The following is a 15,573-nucleotide window of genomic DNA, read 5'->3' on the forward strand; positions in this document are numbered from 1 at the left end:
CATTGTTGCCCTTTAAACTATTTCATAAAAACTGCATAAAATTGTCCAGCACAAATTTAAATCAAATATTATTTAATATTCAACAAATTGAAAGAAAGAATCACAATACTTTCAAGTGAGAGTTACAACTTCCACATGTGTTAAGCAACATGTCATATTATTGTATTTATAGGCTTCAAACAAGAACCCACTCGTGGTTTAAATGACTGAATTTTGGGAATTTTTGAGATAAAAAAATAAACTCACTTCAAAGCGTAGCAAGCGTAGTGGTTTCGTTTACGCTCGCACCGGCACCGGCGGTGGCGCCAGCGTTGCCAGAGCGGTGGTCGGGGAAGTGGAGAGGACTCTGCGCTGACCCGAGAGAACGCGCGCCGACGGCTGAGTTGGGGGTGTTGGCAGTCGTCTGGTTTTTCTCCACTGTAGGCGAGCGATCCTCGGTTCTAGTTAACTATCACCTGACACACGTCTCCTCCATCCCACAGCCTGTCTACCTGCCGAGCCGTTGAAGATGACCACGCACAAGGTCTCGATCATCGGTTCTGGAAACTGGTAACAAGGTTTACTATTTATAGTTTCTTCTGGTCGCGCGAAGCTTGCGTTCTGGAGCGCCCTTGGAGCTAACATTGTTTGCGTATCCTTTTGTGTTGCTTGCGGTAGAAGCTGCGGCTCTCTTAGCACCGTCGCTTACGGTACGGCACGGTAGCCCGTGTAAGCGTCGGGCGCGTGGACGGCCTGTTTGTCGCGGGTAATTTGACCTTGCGCTGCGCTGCGCATATTCACCCTCGTGCACTGCGCGAGATATACTCTTACAACGTGTCCCCATGCTACAAGGGCACACAACTGCTGTGGACTTCTTCTGGGAGGTAGTCTTTCGTGTCACCTTGTCTCTCTTTTTTTGTAACACGTACTACATCGCTAGCAACCTGTGTTTATTCTACCGCATCCTTATGCGCAAAATCTTCTAAGAGTGTTTTGTGAATCAAATGGTTGTTTGCGGCATTTTGCTTATCGCTCAATATGGTATGTACGGCAGCTACGAAAAGAGCCTTCACGTTTCACAGCGATTGCGTGGATACCGCTGAAACGCTTCAGGCGAGACCGTTGCGCCTTTCTGTTTTAATTTTTTTTCCTGTTTCCTGTTAATCGGCGTATTGCGTCGTAGCATGACTTGTTGAATGCAAGCACGTCTTCCTTGGAGGTCGGCCTATCTAGAGGACCTCGCCTTTATCTTGGTTCGCCTTGTCCTTGGCTATATCGGAAACAGCTGCGCTTTGTTTCGCACCCGATTAATACCAGTAAGTACGAGTGCCCCTGCGATCCGAAATCAGATATAGCGCTCACGCTTCTCATGCCGTTCGAGTCCGGGCGTCATTTCCTTTGAAAAGTATCGACAAGAGCTTTGACCTTTGTCTTCCGTCGCCCTGCTCACTTTCAGTTTGCGGGTTTCGCACCTGCGCACTCGAAAGCTCCCGTTATCGTAAATGCTATCGCGTAGAAAACAATAAATGAAAAGTTGCTTTTTCAAGGCTAGCCAGCGTTTTACAAGTCATTGACTAGAAGTGCTCAACACTGCTTTAGCTGTGTATATATATTTTTTACACATTTTAGCAAATGCAAGCAAATCATCCTGTGCAGGGTACTTTTAACATAACCATTGTGGTCAACATATTGTCTTGGAATGGCTGCACGTGATCTGTAGTGGTGTGGGTGCTTTTTTTCCTCACTGCTAGTTTTTCTCTTTCTGCTCTTCGAAAGCATGCTGGGCATACAAATGATATTGAAGAGCAGTTGTGTAACCCACAGATGTGACTGTTTTTAATATCTGATGTTTCAATTCTTTCCAGGGGTTCTGCAATAGCCCGCATAATTGGACTCAATGTGCAGAAGTATGACTTTTTTGACAATAATGTTAGAATGTACGTTTATGAAGAGATTGTTGATGGGAAGAAGCTCACAGAGATTATCAACACAAAGCACGAGAATGTCAAGTACCTTCCTGGCTACAAGATTCCAGAGAATGTTGTAAGTGCATTTTCTTGCGCTTTTAGTTCGTGAGAGATCGTGATGTCTTGGGCAGAATCCACGTGCCTTGGTAGTAGCTAAATGAATAGCAACTGTTCTGTTGCTAAGGGAGGCAAAAATAAATCCTCTCAACCTCTTCTGATCTGCTAAACTGGTGGTATATGAAAGATGCAGTCGTGCAGGATAAGATGGGTTCTGACCTTGGGCCGGGGCTGATAAAGGGGATGAACACGAGGGCCAGTCATGTTTAAAGGGCAGGCAGCTTCATTTTGTCACCCCGCTTTCCTGCTCTGCTGACCGAACCCGTGAGTATAGGCTCATTTAATGTTATGTTTAGTTCTGGCACTTACCTGCTTCTTCAGGAATAAATGTTTTGCTGTCTGCAGTGGTGTGAGTTCAGAAGCGTGTTTTCAGACAGCATGCTAAATTTTCTGTGCTGCTTGTAAGGTGAAGTGCCTGCAATTTCCTTTTTTCTTGTTGTGTGATGGCTTGCTCTGTTGTTCTTTCCCTTTTTCTAATTAATAAAGCAACCTTCCTACTCCAGCATGCATGTTTCCGTTTTAAAGGAATCGTACAAGTGCCGCTGTCAAGCTTGCTTGTGATTAGAATTCATTACTCTATGCTGAGAGTTTCAAGTGTGAGTGCTCACTACCCACTGGCTCATGCAAGAGAAGAGTGATGTCTGTGCAAACAAACTAGCATTCAGTAGCTGTGGTTGTAGTAACATGGGTTTATTTGCAAATGAATAGTTTTACCGTATTTTCCGGTGTATAAGACGCACCCTTGTATAAGACTCACCCCGATTTACCCACTTAGTCTAGTGAGGGTTAATTAAACACGCTTGCTCGACCATCGCGAAATGAACCATGGATGGACTCATCTGATCGCATAAAAGCTCCATAGGCCTGCAGCCCGATTTCCGTTTTCGGTAGCATACTCGACCGCAGATAATTTGAACTTTGCGGTGTAGCTCTTGTGCAACTTCGGTGGCATACTGTAGTAAGACCGAGCACGACAGGTGTAGGTAGTGGAAAACACATGCCGAAGTCACCAACACAGACGTAATACGTACACCCTCCATGACGTACACGGTTGCGAAGTTGAAAAGAATGACTAAAAAAGAACGCCGGCTTGGCTTGTTTTGACAATGGCGAGAAGCGCGATTGTCGCCATCTTTTGGAATTTCACATTACTTTTGCTTGCGCCTCCGAAACAACCGCATGTTTGCGATTCTGGAAGTCGTCATCCCCGCCGTTTCATGATAAAGTTCACCTAAAAAAAAGTTGCGCACGGCGGTCCCCGTATTGAAGTATTAACCGTGTTACTACTGCATCATTGGTAGAGTTTTTTTTTTCGGTGAAAAAAGCTTGAGCATGAACCTGAGTAATTTCTGAACTCGAAAAAAAAAACGAAAAATTCGCATATAAGACGCACCCTTGTATAGGACGCACCAGCAAGATTTTTGACAAAAAACCGCGTCTTATACACCGAAAAATACGGTACATAGTTTTCGAGGAGTTGCCCCTGGTATGGGACCCCATAGACAGCTGCCACAGCCTTCAATATAAAAAACACTAACATTCTGTGAATATAAAAAAAATATATTGGGCTGCTTAAGGTTTCAGTGCATTTTTTTTTTTTTTTTTTTCAGGTTGCCCATCCTGACATAGTGGCAGCTTGCGATGGTTCAGATATCCTTGTCTTTGTCCTGCCACACAAGTTCATTGGTCCAACGTGCAAGCCTCTGATTGGAAAGATCAAGCCTGGTGCGATTGGCCTGTCTTTGATCAAAGTGAGCCACATCCTTCCAGTTCTGTCAAGGGGCGACAATCTTTGAGTGAAAGATCTTATAAAGATATGCACAGTTCACAGTGAATCTTCCATTAGAAATGACCTTTGTTAAAAGTAATTTGAAAAGCCATATTGAAAGTAGGGTAATGTGGTTTTGACAGCAGTGGACAGGCATCTGTGCAAGTAATCAGTACTGTTTCGATTAGCACACCGCTGCCACTGTGAAACATGTAAATACATGGTAGCCTTGGAGAAAACTGTCATTTTTGTTCCTAATTTCTAATCACAACACTAACTCTAGAATACGATGACATATACTGCATAATATGGTCTGATAGTGTTAATAGAATAATTTTTTATTTAACTGATGACTTTGTAATTGAATACTATTGCAAAGGTATATTTGCATATGTTTCAATTTACTGTGAAGTGAAGGGCATTATGTGGTTTTGTGTCCTGTACATTGTTGTTCAGCAGCTCTTACCATGTTCACTGCATCGTGGGTCGCTGCAGTGGGCCATATCTTGTATTCATGCTGTGCGGCCATCGATGCAGTCATACAGTGAAGTTGCCACACAGCTCAGATTTTTCAGAGTTGGCAACAAGCATACATATCTGAACACATGCCAGGTTGTTATTGTCACCTGTTGGCTGCTCGAAGAAGCTGGCTTCCCCAGAGCTGCGTCATGGCACACTGGTAGGCCACGATGCACAGCGATTAGGGCTCAGAAAATCACTGCCACAGTGAATGTGTTGAATTGTGCTTGTTAAAGCATTGCTCTTATTGCTACCTACTGACAAAAGCACTTGATCTTGATCTGCCGCCGCGGTGGCTCAGTGGTTATGGTGCTCGACTGCTGACCCGGAAGGCGCAGGTTCGATCCCGGCCGCGGCGGTTGAATTTCTTTGGAGGAGAAATTCTAGAGGCCCGTGTACTGTGCGATGTCAGTGCACGTTAAAGAACCCCAGGTGGTCGAAATTTCCGGAGCCCTCCACTACGGCGTCTCTCATAGCCTTAGGCGCTTTGGGACGTTAAACCCCATCAACCAAACCAAACCAAAAGCACTTGATCTAGTTAGGGCCAGCTCTTTCTTTTTTTTTTTATTTTTCATATTTAGTTTTCACAACAGGTGATGTTTTTTTCCAGGGCTTTGACATTTCGCCTGGGGGTGGCATTGAGCTGATTTCCAATGTTATTAACAAACTGCTCAACATTGATGTGTGCGTTCTCATGGGAGCCAACCTGGCCAAGGAGGTTGTCGAGGAGAAATTCTGCGAGACAACCATTGGTGAGCTGCATGACTCCTGACACCTTTTGTAGCCTTCTCAGTGTAAAAACAAAGAAAATGGATGTTCCTGAAATAGCACATTGATGGCATGCAGATGTGCATCACAGCTGTGCCTGTCTGGTTGTAAAATGGAGCTCCAAGGGCTTGCATAATGCAGAGGATGGCGAAATCAGAATGTCAGGCCCCCTTTTCTTTTTCGCCTGGTGTGCTTGCAGTGCCAAGAAAGAGCTTTGCCAAGTTGAATGCAGTGCCTCACTACATAAATTTAAGCACGCATAAATTTAAGCATGAGCCAGCCTTTGTTGTCCTTTTTGGCTAAGGAACTATGTTTCCGAAATGGCATGCGGGGGATGTTTTGCGTGCTTAAATTTGCAGTGTCAGGTCTGGTGTTTTTTGCTTTGTTTTTATTTTTTCCTTTTGTTTTTCACTTTCGTATTGTTCCTGGACGATTGTTCCGCCATGGTTGCCAATTTACTGACATGCCGTGACATTGATTTGTGACATAAAAGTTTGTGCTGCGCATAAATTTCTTCATTTGAGAGTTGGCGATTGTCCTGCGGTTACGCACTTAAATCCGCCATTGTAGCTGCATGGTAGGTCCCGTAACGAATCTGATCCAACTGGCCCACCTAGCTTCTTTACTCAAGCACCTGTCTAAATGAAGCAGTGATTGAATCGCCAAAGAACTATAGTCAGTAATGTTTTGGGCATTGTTTCAGTTGTGGGGTTCACTGCTTCACAGTAGAACTGTGCATGACAGGTCTTCGTCAGTGGTCACTTCGGGGGGTTGTCTAGTAAGGGGTTGCTCTTTTCATTTCAGGCTGCAAGGATCCTCACAGTGGCCTGCTTTTAAAGAACCTTATTCAGACCGAGTATTTTAGGGTTACCGTGGTGGACGACATTCCAACTATAGAAATTTGTGGCGCGCTCAAGGTTAGTAAATAATGTTAGTAGTAGTACCTTACCGTATCTGATTTTGAAGCCTGAAAAGGTGGCTGTGAGGGAAATTCCTTGATGTTATCTGTTGCACAGCTTTTTCTGTGCATTTGTTTAGTTGGTATGCTTCTTAAACAAATACCAAAAAATTTTTTTGTAAATGGGAGGTTGCTAAAGACCAAAGTTTCAGGAGTTTCAGATTGGTTTCAGGTTGGTTTTTAAGAACTGAGCTGATGGCATTTCATGTGTTGCTGTTTCATCGCAACTAGGAGAATATCAGATTGGTAATAGACTTGCAGCAAGCATTCCAGGCTGCTGTCTTTCATTATCTCTGTCTGTGTTAAATATAAGTGTGTAAATGTTCACAGCCAGTAGAATGCAAACACCAATTTTGTTTATTCCAAGTTTGTACTCTTCACTCTTGCAGTTTGTGTGCCCTTGTGTATGATTGTCTTTGATTTACTGATTTGTATCTGTACAAACTGCCACCTAGTACTGTAGCTTGTCGATGTGGGCTTTTATATTTCTTTCACATTAAAGACTTGGTTCCTTGTGTTCTCTGTATTGTTTTACAGTGCAAGATTTTTGTGTGTCTAAGTACCTTTTGCGTGATTGTCTGTTTTTAATTCTGACTATTATTTAGACCATTGCACACTTCTGTATTTTTTTATTTGTTTGTTTTTGGGGTAAGCTGATACAAGCTCAAACGTTTGCAGTCTTGTTAGAAACTAATCTCTCTTCTGCAAAAATAATTTATGGCTTTTGTATGTGCCATAATGAGGATTTGCTGGCCTTGTTCCCTGCAGAGGTAACTTTGGTGGAGCCCTTGCGGCATTAGTTCTCACTGGTTTCTCCGTTTCATGCTTCTCAGAACATTGTGGCGGTTGGGGCCGGCTTTGTGGACGGCCTGGGCTACGGCGACAACACCAAGGCGGCTGTGATTCGGCTGGGCCTTAAGGAGATGATCGCCTTTGCCGACCACTTTTACCCGGGTGCCAAGCTGAGCACCTTCTTTGAGAGCTGCGGCATCGCTGACCTGGTCACAACCTGCTACGGTGGTCGCAATCGCAGGGTGGCAGAGGCATTTGTCACATCCAACAAGGTTTGTGGCAAGCCCACATCTATTCTTTCGCCACGGGTTTTGAGTAAAACATGCAACGAAACCGAAGCAAAGTCACACAGCTTGGGATTGTATCGGAGTTTGTCAAAGTTGCATCAAGAAAAGGCCGTAAACAACAACATTGAACCGCTAGCCTAGAGAGCAGAGATACGTTGCACGATGTAATCGTAACAAGGGTCACTGAAGGGCCAGTTGGTCAGGTGTACTTTGGCAACTAAAGTCGCACTAAACTCAACACTAGGATGAAGACAAGGCTGGCGATTACAATAACAAATGAATAAAAAACGACATTGCATCCAATTGTCGCAATGTCTTGCATTTATCACTCCTTAGTGTAACAATATTTTTTAATCAGTTCTTAGTCTCTAGCTCATCTTTAGAGCACATCCTCATCTCTTTTGTGATGTTTTTTTTTTTAGTTTATAAGTTTCATAAAAAGTTACTACAGTAGGAGGTCCCAAAGTAAAACTGTCTGGGGGACCTCCCATCAGGTATACTTAAGTGCACAAGTTTGGCAGAGGAGCTCAGTTCAGTTACATAATAGAGCCAAGAACAAACATAGCCTAATAGAAATGAGGCAACATGTTTTCCAGTAGCAATGACAACACAGTGTGGAAACGATGTGAATTGTTTCATTTTATTTATGGGTTTTAATGTCCCCAAGTGACTCAGGCTGTGAAGGACGCCACAGTTGTGGGGCTGCGGATGATGTCGATCATCTGGGGCTTCTCAATGTGCACCGACATTGCACAGTACACAGGCCTCTACCATTTCACCTCCATCAAAATGCGACCGCCAAGGACGGAATTGAACCCGTGTCTTTCAGGTCGGCAGCAGAGCACTGTAACCGCCTGAGCCAGCGAATGGTATTGCTTGCTGGCTCTCCACAGGTGGCAGTTGCCAGTGGTTAAGAGCCAAAGCAGCGATTCTGGAAGTGAGTTGGTGCAAAATACAACCCCTAGTGAAAGCTAATATTAGGTAATAATTTGGCTTTGAGAACTCTGTGTATTTATATTATTTCACTGCACTTGTTTGTACCACTAGGCTGGTAGCATTTCATGGCTGTGTCTGGCAGATACAACTCTCATATTCTTGACCTTCAACAGCGTGAGGCATGGGCTGCTCATGTTTTCAGCCCTTTTGAGAGGCTGACTGTAGCCTAAAGGTTGTCATGTGCAATTGATCACGCACTAGAACTCGAGACACGGTGAACTTGAAAACGAACTGTTCATTGGATAAGCTTGTGCATGCATTGTAAAGGAAGACTCTGCACATTTTCCTGCGGCTGAGAAGTGAGCGTGGTAGCTGGAGCACAGGTACTGATATTGTGTGCGATGTTGTGTATGGGTTCTGCGCTACACAGGCACATCATGAAAATTCGGTTACGTGGAGGAAGCAGCTTCGCAAAACCAAAACATTGTTTTGGTTTCATCAATGCATGCAACAGTATGTTGTGGGCAGCTTCGGTGTAGTGGTTGCAGAGGCCACAGATCTGCCAAGGAGATGGGGAATAAAATCGGCTGGCCAAACAAAGTTCCAGTTTTTTGTTTTGCAACTGTGAAAAGCCAGTGCTTGTGCATTTTACTTTGGCCCTGAACTGGTGGGCATGCTAACTGGAACCACAAAGTATGCTGTAGTTTGTTTTCTTTTAGTGCCATCATTGAAGATTCATTAGCGGTGCATGTCTTAATGAGCTTACCTTCGTGCTGGCCCATTTCAGTCTATTGAAGAACTGGAAGCTGAGCTTCTTAATGGTCAAAAGCTCCAGGGACCAGAGACTGCAGAAGAAGTTCATGTTATGCTCAAGGAAAAGAATATGCTGGATAGGTGAGTGATGCCTTTGCTTGTTTACTTTCACAGTGATTTTTTTTTTCCTGGTTGAAGTCTGGCACACATGTTGCTTTTCCGCAAAAGCATCCTGAGCATCTGTGCACTGACAGCATGCCCGTGGGAGAGGTTTGGCTATAGTATACTAAGTGTGAGTACAGTGGAGCATAAGTTGTGGAGCGTGCTTGGGCAGTCTCATAAAAAAGATCATCATCAAGCTTTATTCTTTGATCTCACTTTGCTTTCCTAATCTGCACATATTCCTTTAAGTTAAAATTGCGAAGAGTCTTTATGCGGAACTTCCTCACGAGTGGAATGCCTTTCCTCGGGTTGTTGCAAGTCTTTCCCCCATCTCCACCCCCCCACCTTATTTGTTTTATTGTATTCTGGTGCTCTTTCCTCTTCTGGGACTGTCTTTTTGCCTTACTAAGCAAAAGTAGACCCACTACACTGTCCTCCCTAGAGGCAGAAATACAGCCAAACCTCATTATAGCGAACAGGTAAAGCAATCATAATATAGTTCGATAGTGTCGAAATTTATAATATACAATGCATGGAAAACTTGCGCAGCAAAAGTGCAATTTATTCAATGAAAGGACGGAAGCCAGGAGAAATCTTGTCACAGTTCAACGCAGTTTCGAAGCCGTTAGCAGCGATCGCAGAGGCCACAAAACACTTGAGCACTAAATGCTAGTTAGGTCGGCTTTCCCGCGTAGGGTTGTTGAGCCCAGCTCGCTTGCACAGTGCAATTCGTCTCGTGTAGCAAGAACAATGCTGAAGCAATCTGTCATCCATGCTTGTAAACCAAAAGCATGTTCTGCATAACCCACCAAACTTTGCAAACAGCGTTCAACCTTGCAGCCATCAAGGCCCGTTTACAGAAAAAAGGTTCCGAGTCTCAAATGAAACTGCGACCTGTGTTAAATCTAAATTTGATGAGGTTGTTACAAGCACAGCTGCAGAGGCTGAAGTGGTTTTACAGTGGAGACATGAGGTATTACTTAGCATAATGTAATTATGGAGGTGACAGAAGCCAACAGCCACAGAAGCCAAGGGGCACAGGGAATTTTTAATTAATTAATTTATTTTGTGGTGTTGATCAATTTAGAGTATTACTGAATATGTTATCGCTTAAATCTAATTGATTAGAAAAGCAGAAGAAAAAACAACCACATGCTGCCGGTGGGATCCGAACCCACGACCTCCGAATTACGCGTCCGGTGCTCTACCTCTGAGCTACGGCGACGGCTGTCAAATCTTCTGCTTTCGGGGGTATTTATGTTTACAAGTAACCTAACCTTGAGAGTGTTCATCAGCGCCACCCACGTTCATAAGCGGCGGACGTAGAACGTCCTTAGTTACCGCAGGTGTGACGTAGAACGTCATCGAACGGAGAGGGTGGAAGCTGTGTGAGAACCCTCTTATGCTCCCTATGGCATCAAGGCTGCCAGAACCGAGGCCCTCGCTAAGCAATTAAGCAAACAATTATGGAGGGATAGGTGCTTAGGTGACAATATTACTGTAAGTAAGAAGAAATAAAGGCTGTTCCTTTGCAGCTGCTTGTTTGGGACCATCCATCTGCTGACCGAGAGCATGTCACGCTTATGCCTGCTCTGGGTGGTTGAGATATGCTAGAAGTCTTTTATGTTATCCGGACACTGGGTATTTGCGATTAGTTCCGTTATCAGCTACTCATCATTTTCTTGCTCTTCTTGCAGGTTTCCACTCTTTGTGGCCATCCACCGAATATGCAAGCGTGAAATACCGCCCAGCGAAATGATCCAGTGCATCAAGAACCACCCCGAACACATGTAAATATCCCCTCCCCTGCCACCCCTATGCTCTCTGCTCTTCTGCGTCCTTCTCCTTGCCTCCTCACTTCGCATTACGTTCCCCGATGGCATCTTGCAAGGACCTGTGCACGACATGTGTGTGACCCTCAGTGCCGTGCGCCCTGTCTGCCCGGATAGCTGTAGTCAGCTGGGTCCTCTAGCGACAATTTTATGAGAAAAAGTGGCGCCGTTTTAGCCCCTCTAGCGTCATCTCACCGCATTGGTGTGGTGCTCTGTGTAAGCACATAGGCTGCTTACTTTGAAAATGATAACAGGAGGATTGTGCACCTGTCCCCTTCTTTTATTTTTCCCCCTCTAGTGTTTTCGGGGAAAGGGGTGTTTACGAAAGCACCCACACGTTGGCACATCCTGCAGGTAGCTTGTGAGTTTTTAGCCTGCTTACTGCTTACTTGCGCCGAACGAGTGGCAAGAGTCAGAAGTTCTAGTTGCTCAGGACTAGCGTTTCAAGTTGCCCATTTGTGTGCATGCTAGGCAAGTAGCAATACTCATTTCATCAATGCATCGTAGCAGTGCGGTTGTTCAGTTGATTTATAGTAGGTTTATTTTTTAGCTGTAGGCAGCTTGTGTTAGGTACCAAGCTGATCTAGCCTCGTAATGAAATACTGATGCAACTCTTAAGCGCAATACACATAATTTTACTTTGTGCAATTTATTTTTGAGACATTGCTTGTACTGTGATGACACGCGTAGATTGGAAAAGTTCATGCGATAAAAATTTCGTAATAAAGCTGATGTTGCGTCATTGTTGACTGCCACAAAGTGCCGTACGCAGCTTTTTTTGCTTTTTAGCTTGTTTCTTTCTTTTCTTGATGCTCATTAAAGCCTTTCAATGTATGCGTTCTGTGTACTGTCCTTCTTTCTCTTCACACCTCCGGTTTCTTCTGGGCTATCCACTTTTGCACTGACTTTGCGTGGTCATTTCTCGTGAATAGTAACAAAAATAAAACCCTCATTAAGAATAGCGCTCACAGTGCTAGGGCTAAAGCCCAATGGCAAAATATTTTGCCATGGCGACATTGGGTGAGAGTTGGGCAGTGAGCATTTCTTGATCATGTGGAAGTTTTTTTTTTTTTTTTTTTACTGTGTTAGGATTGTGGGCCTTGTTTCATGAACGTTCGCTGTGGGCAAAGTGAAAGAGTGCGAGAGGAAAATACAAAAGGGAGAGGAGGAGGTATGCTGCAACAGCGCCCCTGGCGAGAGCAAGAGGAACTAGCGGTTGCATCTGAGCCACCATGGTCTGAGCAGTCAAAAGGGAAATATTGAAACTAAATTTTAAAACATAAAAATAAAAAAAGCCTGTAAGATTTTTTTTTATATTATTGGGGCGATGTGGTTGGGGTTGTGGCCGGGACTGCAGTGACTGCTAGACTCTGAAACGAAACTGTAGTTGGGTGAGCCTCTGCAGATAGTCGGGCCTAGTTAGGATTAGGGAGAGCTCTTGCCAGATGCACCCAACTTAACTGCATGGTGCTTAACAAATGTGGCATTTAGCTTTGCTGCTATGTACTTGTATACTGATTGCTTTCTTCGGATATTTTCCACTCGTCTTGTCCTTGAAGTGAATCTCGCTTGAATTGTGCTAGTATGCTTACTTGCAGGCTGTCACTGCCATCCTTCTGCTGAACTCTGCATCTCTTTGGAAGCTGCCTCTGCTGTCTCTTTATGAACTGTGCACAGCTGTTGTTCCCCCCCCCCAAGAGTGACTGCATCAATGACAAAAATTCTACTTTTTCCTGCAGGAACCCCGACTTTGACCTTCCCAGCCACTTGTAGGCCATCTAAATCGAGGTTATGTCCAGCAAAAAAAAATTAATGAAAAAGAAGGTGGCTCAATTTTCCACCGACACCCCTTAGCCTCACTCTGTGCACGCTGTGCAGTCCTGGACAGTAGAACGAGTCACCATCTGTGCTTATAACTGCAAAATTTTTAACCATGTTCAGTGCACAGATCAACTTCCTGTTTGTGAAGTTCGGGGGCCAAAGTAACGAGTTCAGAGAAGACACAAGGCTTGCTTTCTGCTCTTTGAATGTTGTTTTGGCCTGTGTCATCTGGTAGGTAATTAACTAGTTAGTTAATTAGGTTTTGTTCACAACAAAATGCCCAGGGTAATTTCTGTGAACCTTGGCTGTCCACGACTGCACAGGTCAGCTGCTAGCAGACCCTGTGAAATGTGAAGTCAAGCATCAGTATTCTCTGTTCAAAGTACTTACTCTTGGTACATTTTATTACTAGTACTTCCTGAGTATTTTTTCTTTTCCTTTTAGGGCTAGTCTCAACTTGCTCATTTTGGCATACTCCTTTGTTTAGTGTGTTTATTCATTTTAATTGTGCATGCCATGTAGTGAGCCTCCCCTCCATTGTGTGTTTTTGTTGTATGCATGCGTTTGCATGCTAGGATCTATCCAAGTGGAAAGCAGAATGCACAGCAGGCCACATGCTGCATATGCTCAAGTGTAGAACATAACACACTGAACGCTTCATTGGGTACTTTTACATGCGGCCGCCGCGGTGGCTCAGTGCTAATGGCACTTGGCTGCTGACCCAAAAGACGTGGGCTCGATCTCGGCCGCGGCGGTCGAATTTCGATGGAGGTGAAATTCTGGAGGCCCGTATACTGTGCGACGTCGCAGTATGTTAAAGAACCCCAGGTGGCCGAAATTTCTGGAGCCCTTCATTAGGGCATTCCTCATAGCCTAAGTCACTTTGGGAACGTTAAATCCTCATAAGCCATTCTTTTACATGTATGTGATATATATGCTGGAAAAACTGGAATTCCTAATTGGACTCATCTAATAGCACTTCATGTTGTAATCACAGAACATTTTATAAAACTGTTGCCGCGGTGGCTCAGTGGTCATGGTGCTCGGCTGCTGACCCAAAAGACGCAGGTTCGATCCCGGCCGCGGCGGCTAGAATTTCTTTGGAGGAGAAATTCTAGAGGCCCGTGTACTGTGCAATGTCAGTGCACGTTAAAGAACCCCAGGTGGTCGAAATTTCCGGAGCCCTCCACTACGGCGTCTCTCATAGCCTTAGTCGCTTTGGGACGTTAAACCCCATAAACCATAACCATAAACCATGTAAAAGCTTGAGACAGTTGTACGGTAAAAAAGCTATTCTCCATTCAAAATTAAGTTATGGCATGGCGCTGCCAATGCAGACGTTGGGGGAATAGCTATGACCCGGATGAAAAACTACCAAGCCTTCATCGCCGCATTCATGAGGGGAATGTTTCCACACTGTGAGATGGTGGGAAAGGCAAACTTTTGTGCAATAGATGTGTTCGCATGCTTTGGAGTGAGGGCGAGTGCAGTTTTTTATTTTGATGCTCTAGTGCATGAGTGGATTCTCTAGATTAATGTGATGCACACCAAGTACAAGTTCCAGAGCCCTGGATTTTAGTTTGTGCCAGTGTAACCCTGAAATAGTGCATTGAAATTTTGATTCTTATATGTGCCAATCTGCAGTTGCTACCTACAAGTCTGGAAATCGTGCCATTTGAGATTATCTGTGCAGTTATTATTTTAGTCCCGTGTGCTTCTGTGTAGTGCTTAGTCTTTTAGCTTAATGCCATTTATACATAGTCGCATTAATGTAATCATGCTTAAAAGTAAATACTTGATTATTTTTATGCCTAGGTTGGTACCAGGGTACTGTAAATGTGATGTAGACCGTCATGGCTGTGGATTGTTTCCTCTCTCCCCTCTGCAAAAATACATCACAAAATCAGTCAAGGCAGCAAACAGTGCAAAGAAAGCAGGATGCATGGTTGTATTGCTTTGCTTTGGGATAGAGAAAGAAATATGCAGTGTGGACATGTATAAATGTAGCTGACAATGTCACACACTCCAATTATGCTTGCTTGCTTTTATTCATAAATGTATTTTTGTTTCCCAAGGCTTCTGTTGTAGTTGTGCTGTGTGGTTGCATATGTTGCCATTTGCCATTTTCTTTTTCTAATAAACTGCCTGCAGTGCAATGTTGATGTGGTATGCTGAATGCATGTCTGGGCACTTGGCATGCATGGAATACTTGAGTAAATTTCAAAGTTCATATAAAATGCAGCCATTTTTGGGCAATTCCATGCCAAACATCACTTTGTGCTCTACCATCTTAGATTTGTTCAACAACCTTCATGGAAACTTATCGCAGTGTGTGTAATCTAAGCCTAAAAAATTTATTCGCGAGTTGAGCTCAGTTTGAACGTTTCGAAAAGACATGAAACCAGGCACTGCTCAATAATAAAAAAAAAAATCATTTTTTTAGAGAATACTTTGCAAATTTTTTTGACATTTGCACAGATTCTGGCTTTTGATATGCTTGAGCTCATGTATTTTTGGAAAGTATAAATATTTCTTAGAATTGAAATTCAATTAAATTTATATAGTAATACATATTGGGCGAGTTGGTTGACATACATCTTGCAAAATTTTAGCGCGAAAAACACTGACAGAAAGAGTAGACGAGTAGTTGTTAGCCAGCGCTCGTGTCGTCTACTCTTTCTGTCCGTGTTTTTCGCGCTAAAATTTTGCAAGATACATTTCTATTATTTTAGCATTTTTTAAATTGTAACTTCTTTGAAATTAAGAAATGGCCATCTTGCTTCTCTAAATGTCTGTTATGTATAAAAAAATGTTACAGTTGATGAAACAAAACGTCTAAGTGAAATAAAATACTGAAGTTTCAGAAAAGGCATTTTGAACCATCAACACCCACTTATTTTACCGTCGGGGGGTC

The 15,573-nt window shown here is 43.7% G+C and overlaps 1 protein-coding gene across 2 annotated transcripts; it reads left to right on the forward strand.

Moving 5' to 3' along the window:
* The first annotated feature begins 319 nt into the window (after positions 1–319).
* On the forward strand, positions 320–14,819 carry Gpdh1 (Glycerol-3-phosphate dehydrogenase 1). 2 transcript variants are annotated; one of them, XM_089549559.1, is made up of 10 exons: positions 329–419; positions 483–549; positions 1,845–2,022; positions 3,674–3,814; positions 4,961–5,102; positions 5,923–6,035; positions 6,910–7,140; positions 8,879–8,985; positions 10,704–10,796; positions 12,578–14,819. In XM_089549559.1, the coding sequence occupies exons 2-10, from the start codon at positions 509–511 to the stop codon at positions 12,609–12,611; spliced, it is 1,080 nt and encodes a 359-aa protein (XP_089405685.1). In that variant the 5' UTR covers positions 329–419; positions 483–508; the 3' UTR covers positions 12,612–14,819. The 2 variants fall into 2 exon arrangements, with proteins under 2 accessions (XP_089405684.1, XP_089405685.1); XM_089549558.1 differs by having other exon boundaries at positions 320–549.
* The last annotated feature ends 754 nt before the right edge of the window (positions 14,820–15,573 follow it).

The sequence above is a fragment of the Amblyomma mixtum genome, chromosome 6 (genome assembly GCF_055824585.1).
Source record: "Amblyomma mixtum isolate Tamu chromosome 6, ASM5582458v1, whole genome shotgun sequence".
Taxonomy (NCBI): Eukaryota; Metazoa; Arthropoda; class Arachnida; order Ixodida; family Ixodidae; genus Amblyomma; species Amblyomma mixtum.

What these genes read in the sequence shown, in the direction of transcription:
- Gpdh1 (XM_089549558.1), top strand. Translation starts at nt 509, where the DNA reads ATGACCACGCACAAGGTCTCGATCATCGGTTCTGGAAACTG. An exon ending in TTGGCCTGTCTTTGATCAAA is followed by an intron (nt 3,815 to 4,960) that starts GTGAGCCACATC and finishes GTTTTTTTCCAG; the next exon opens with GGCTTTGACATTTCGCCTGG. An exon ending in GAAAAGAATATGCTGGATAG is followed by an intron (nt 8,986 to 10,703) that starts GTGAGTGATGCC and finishes CTCTTCTTGCAG; the next exon opens with GTTTCCACTCTTTGTGGCCA.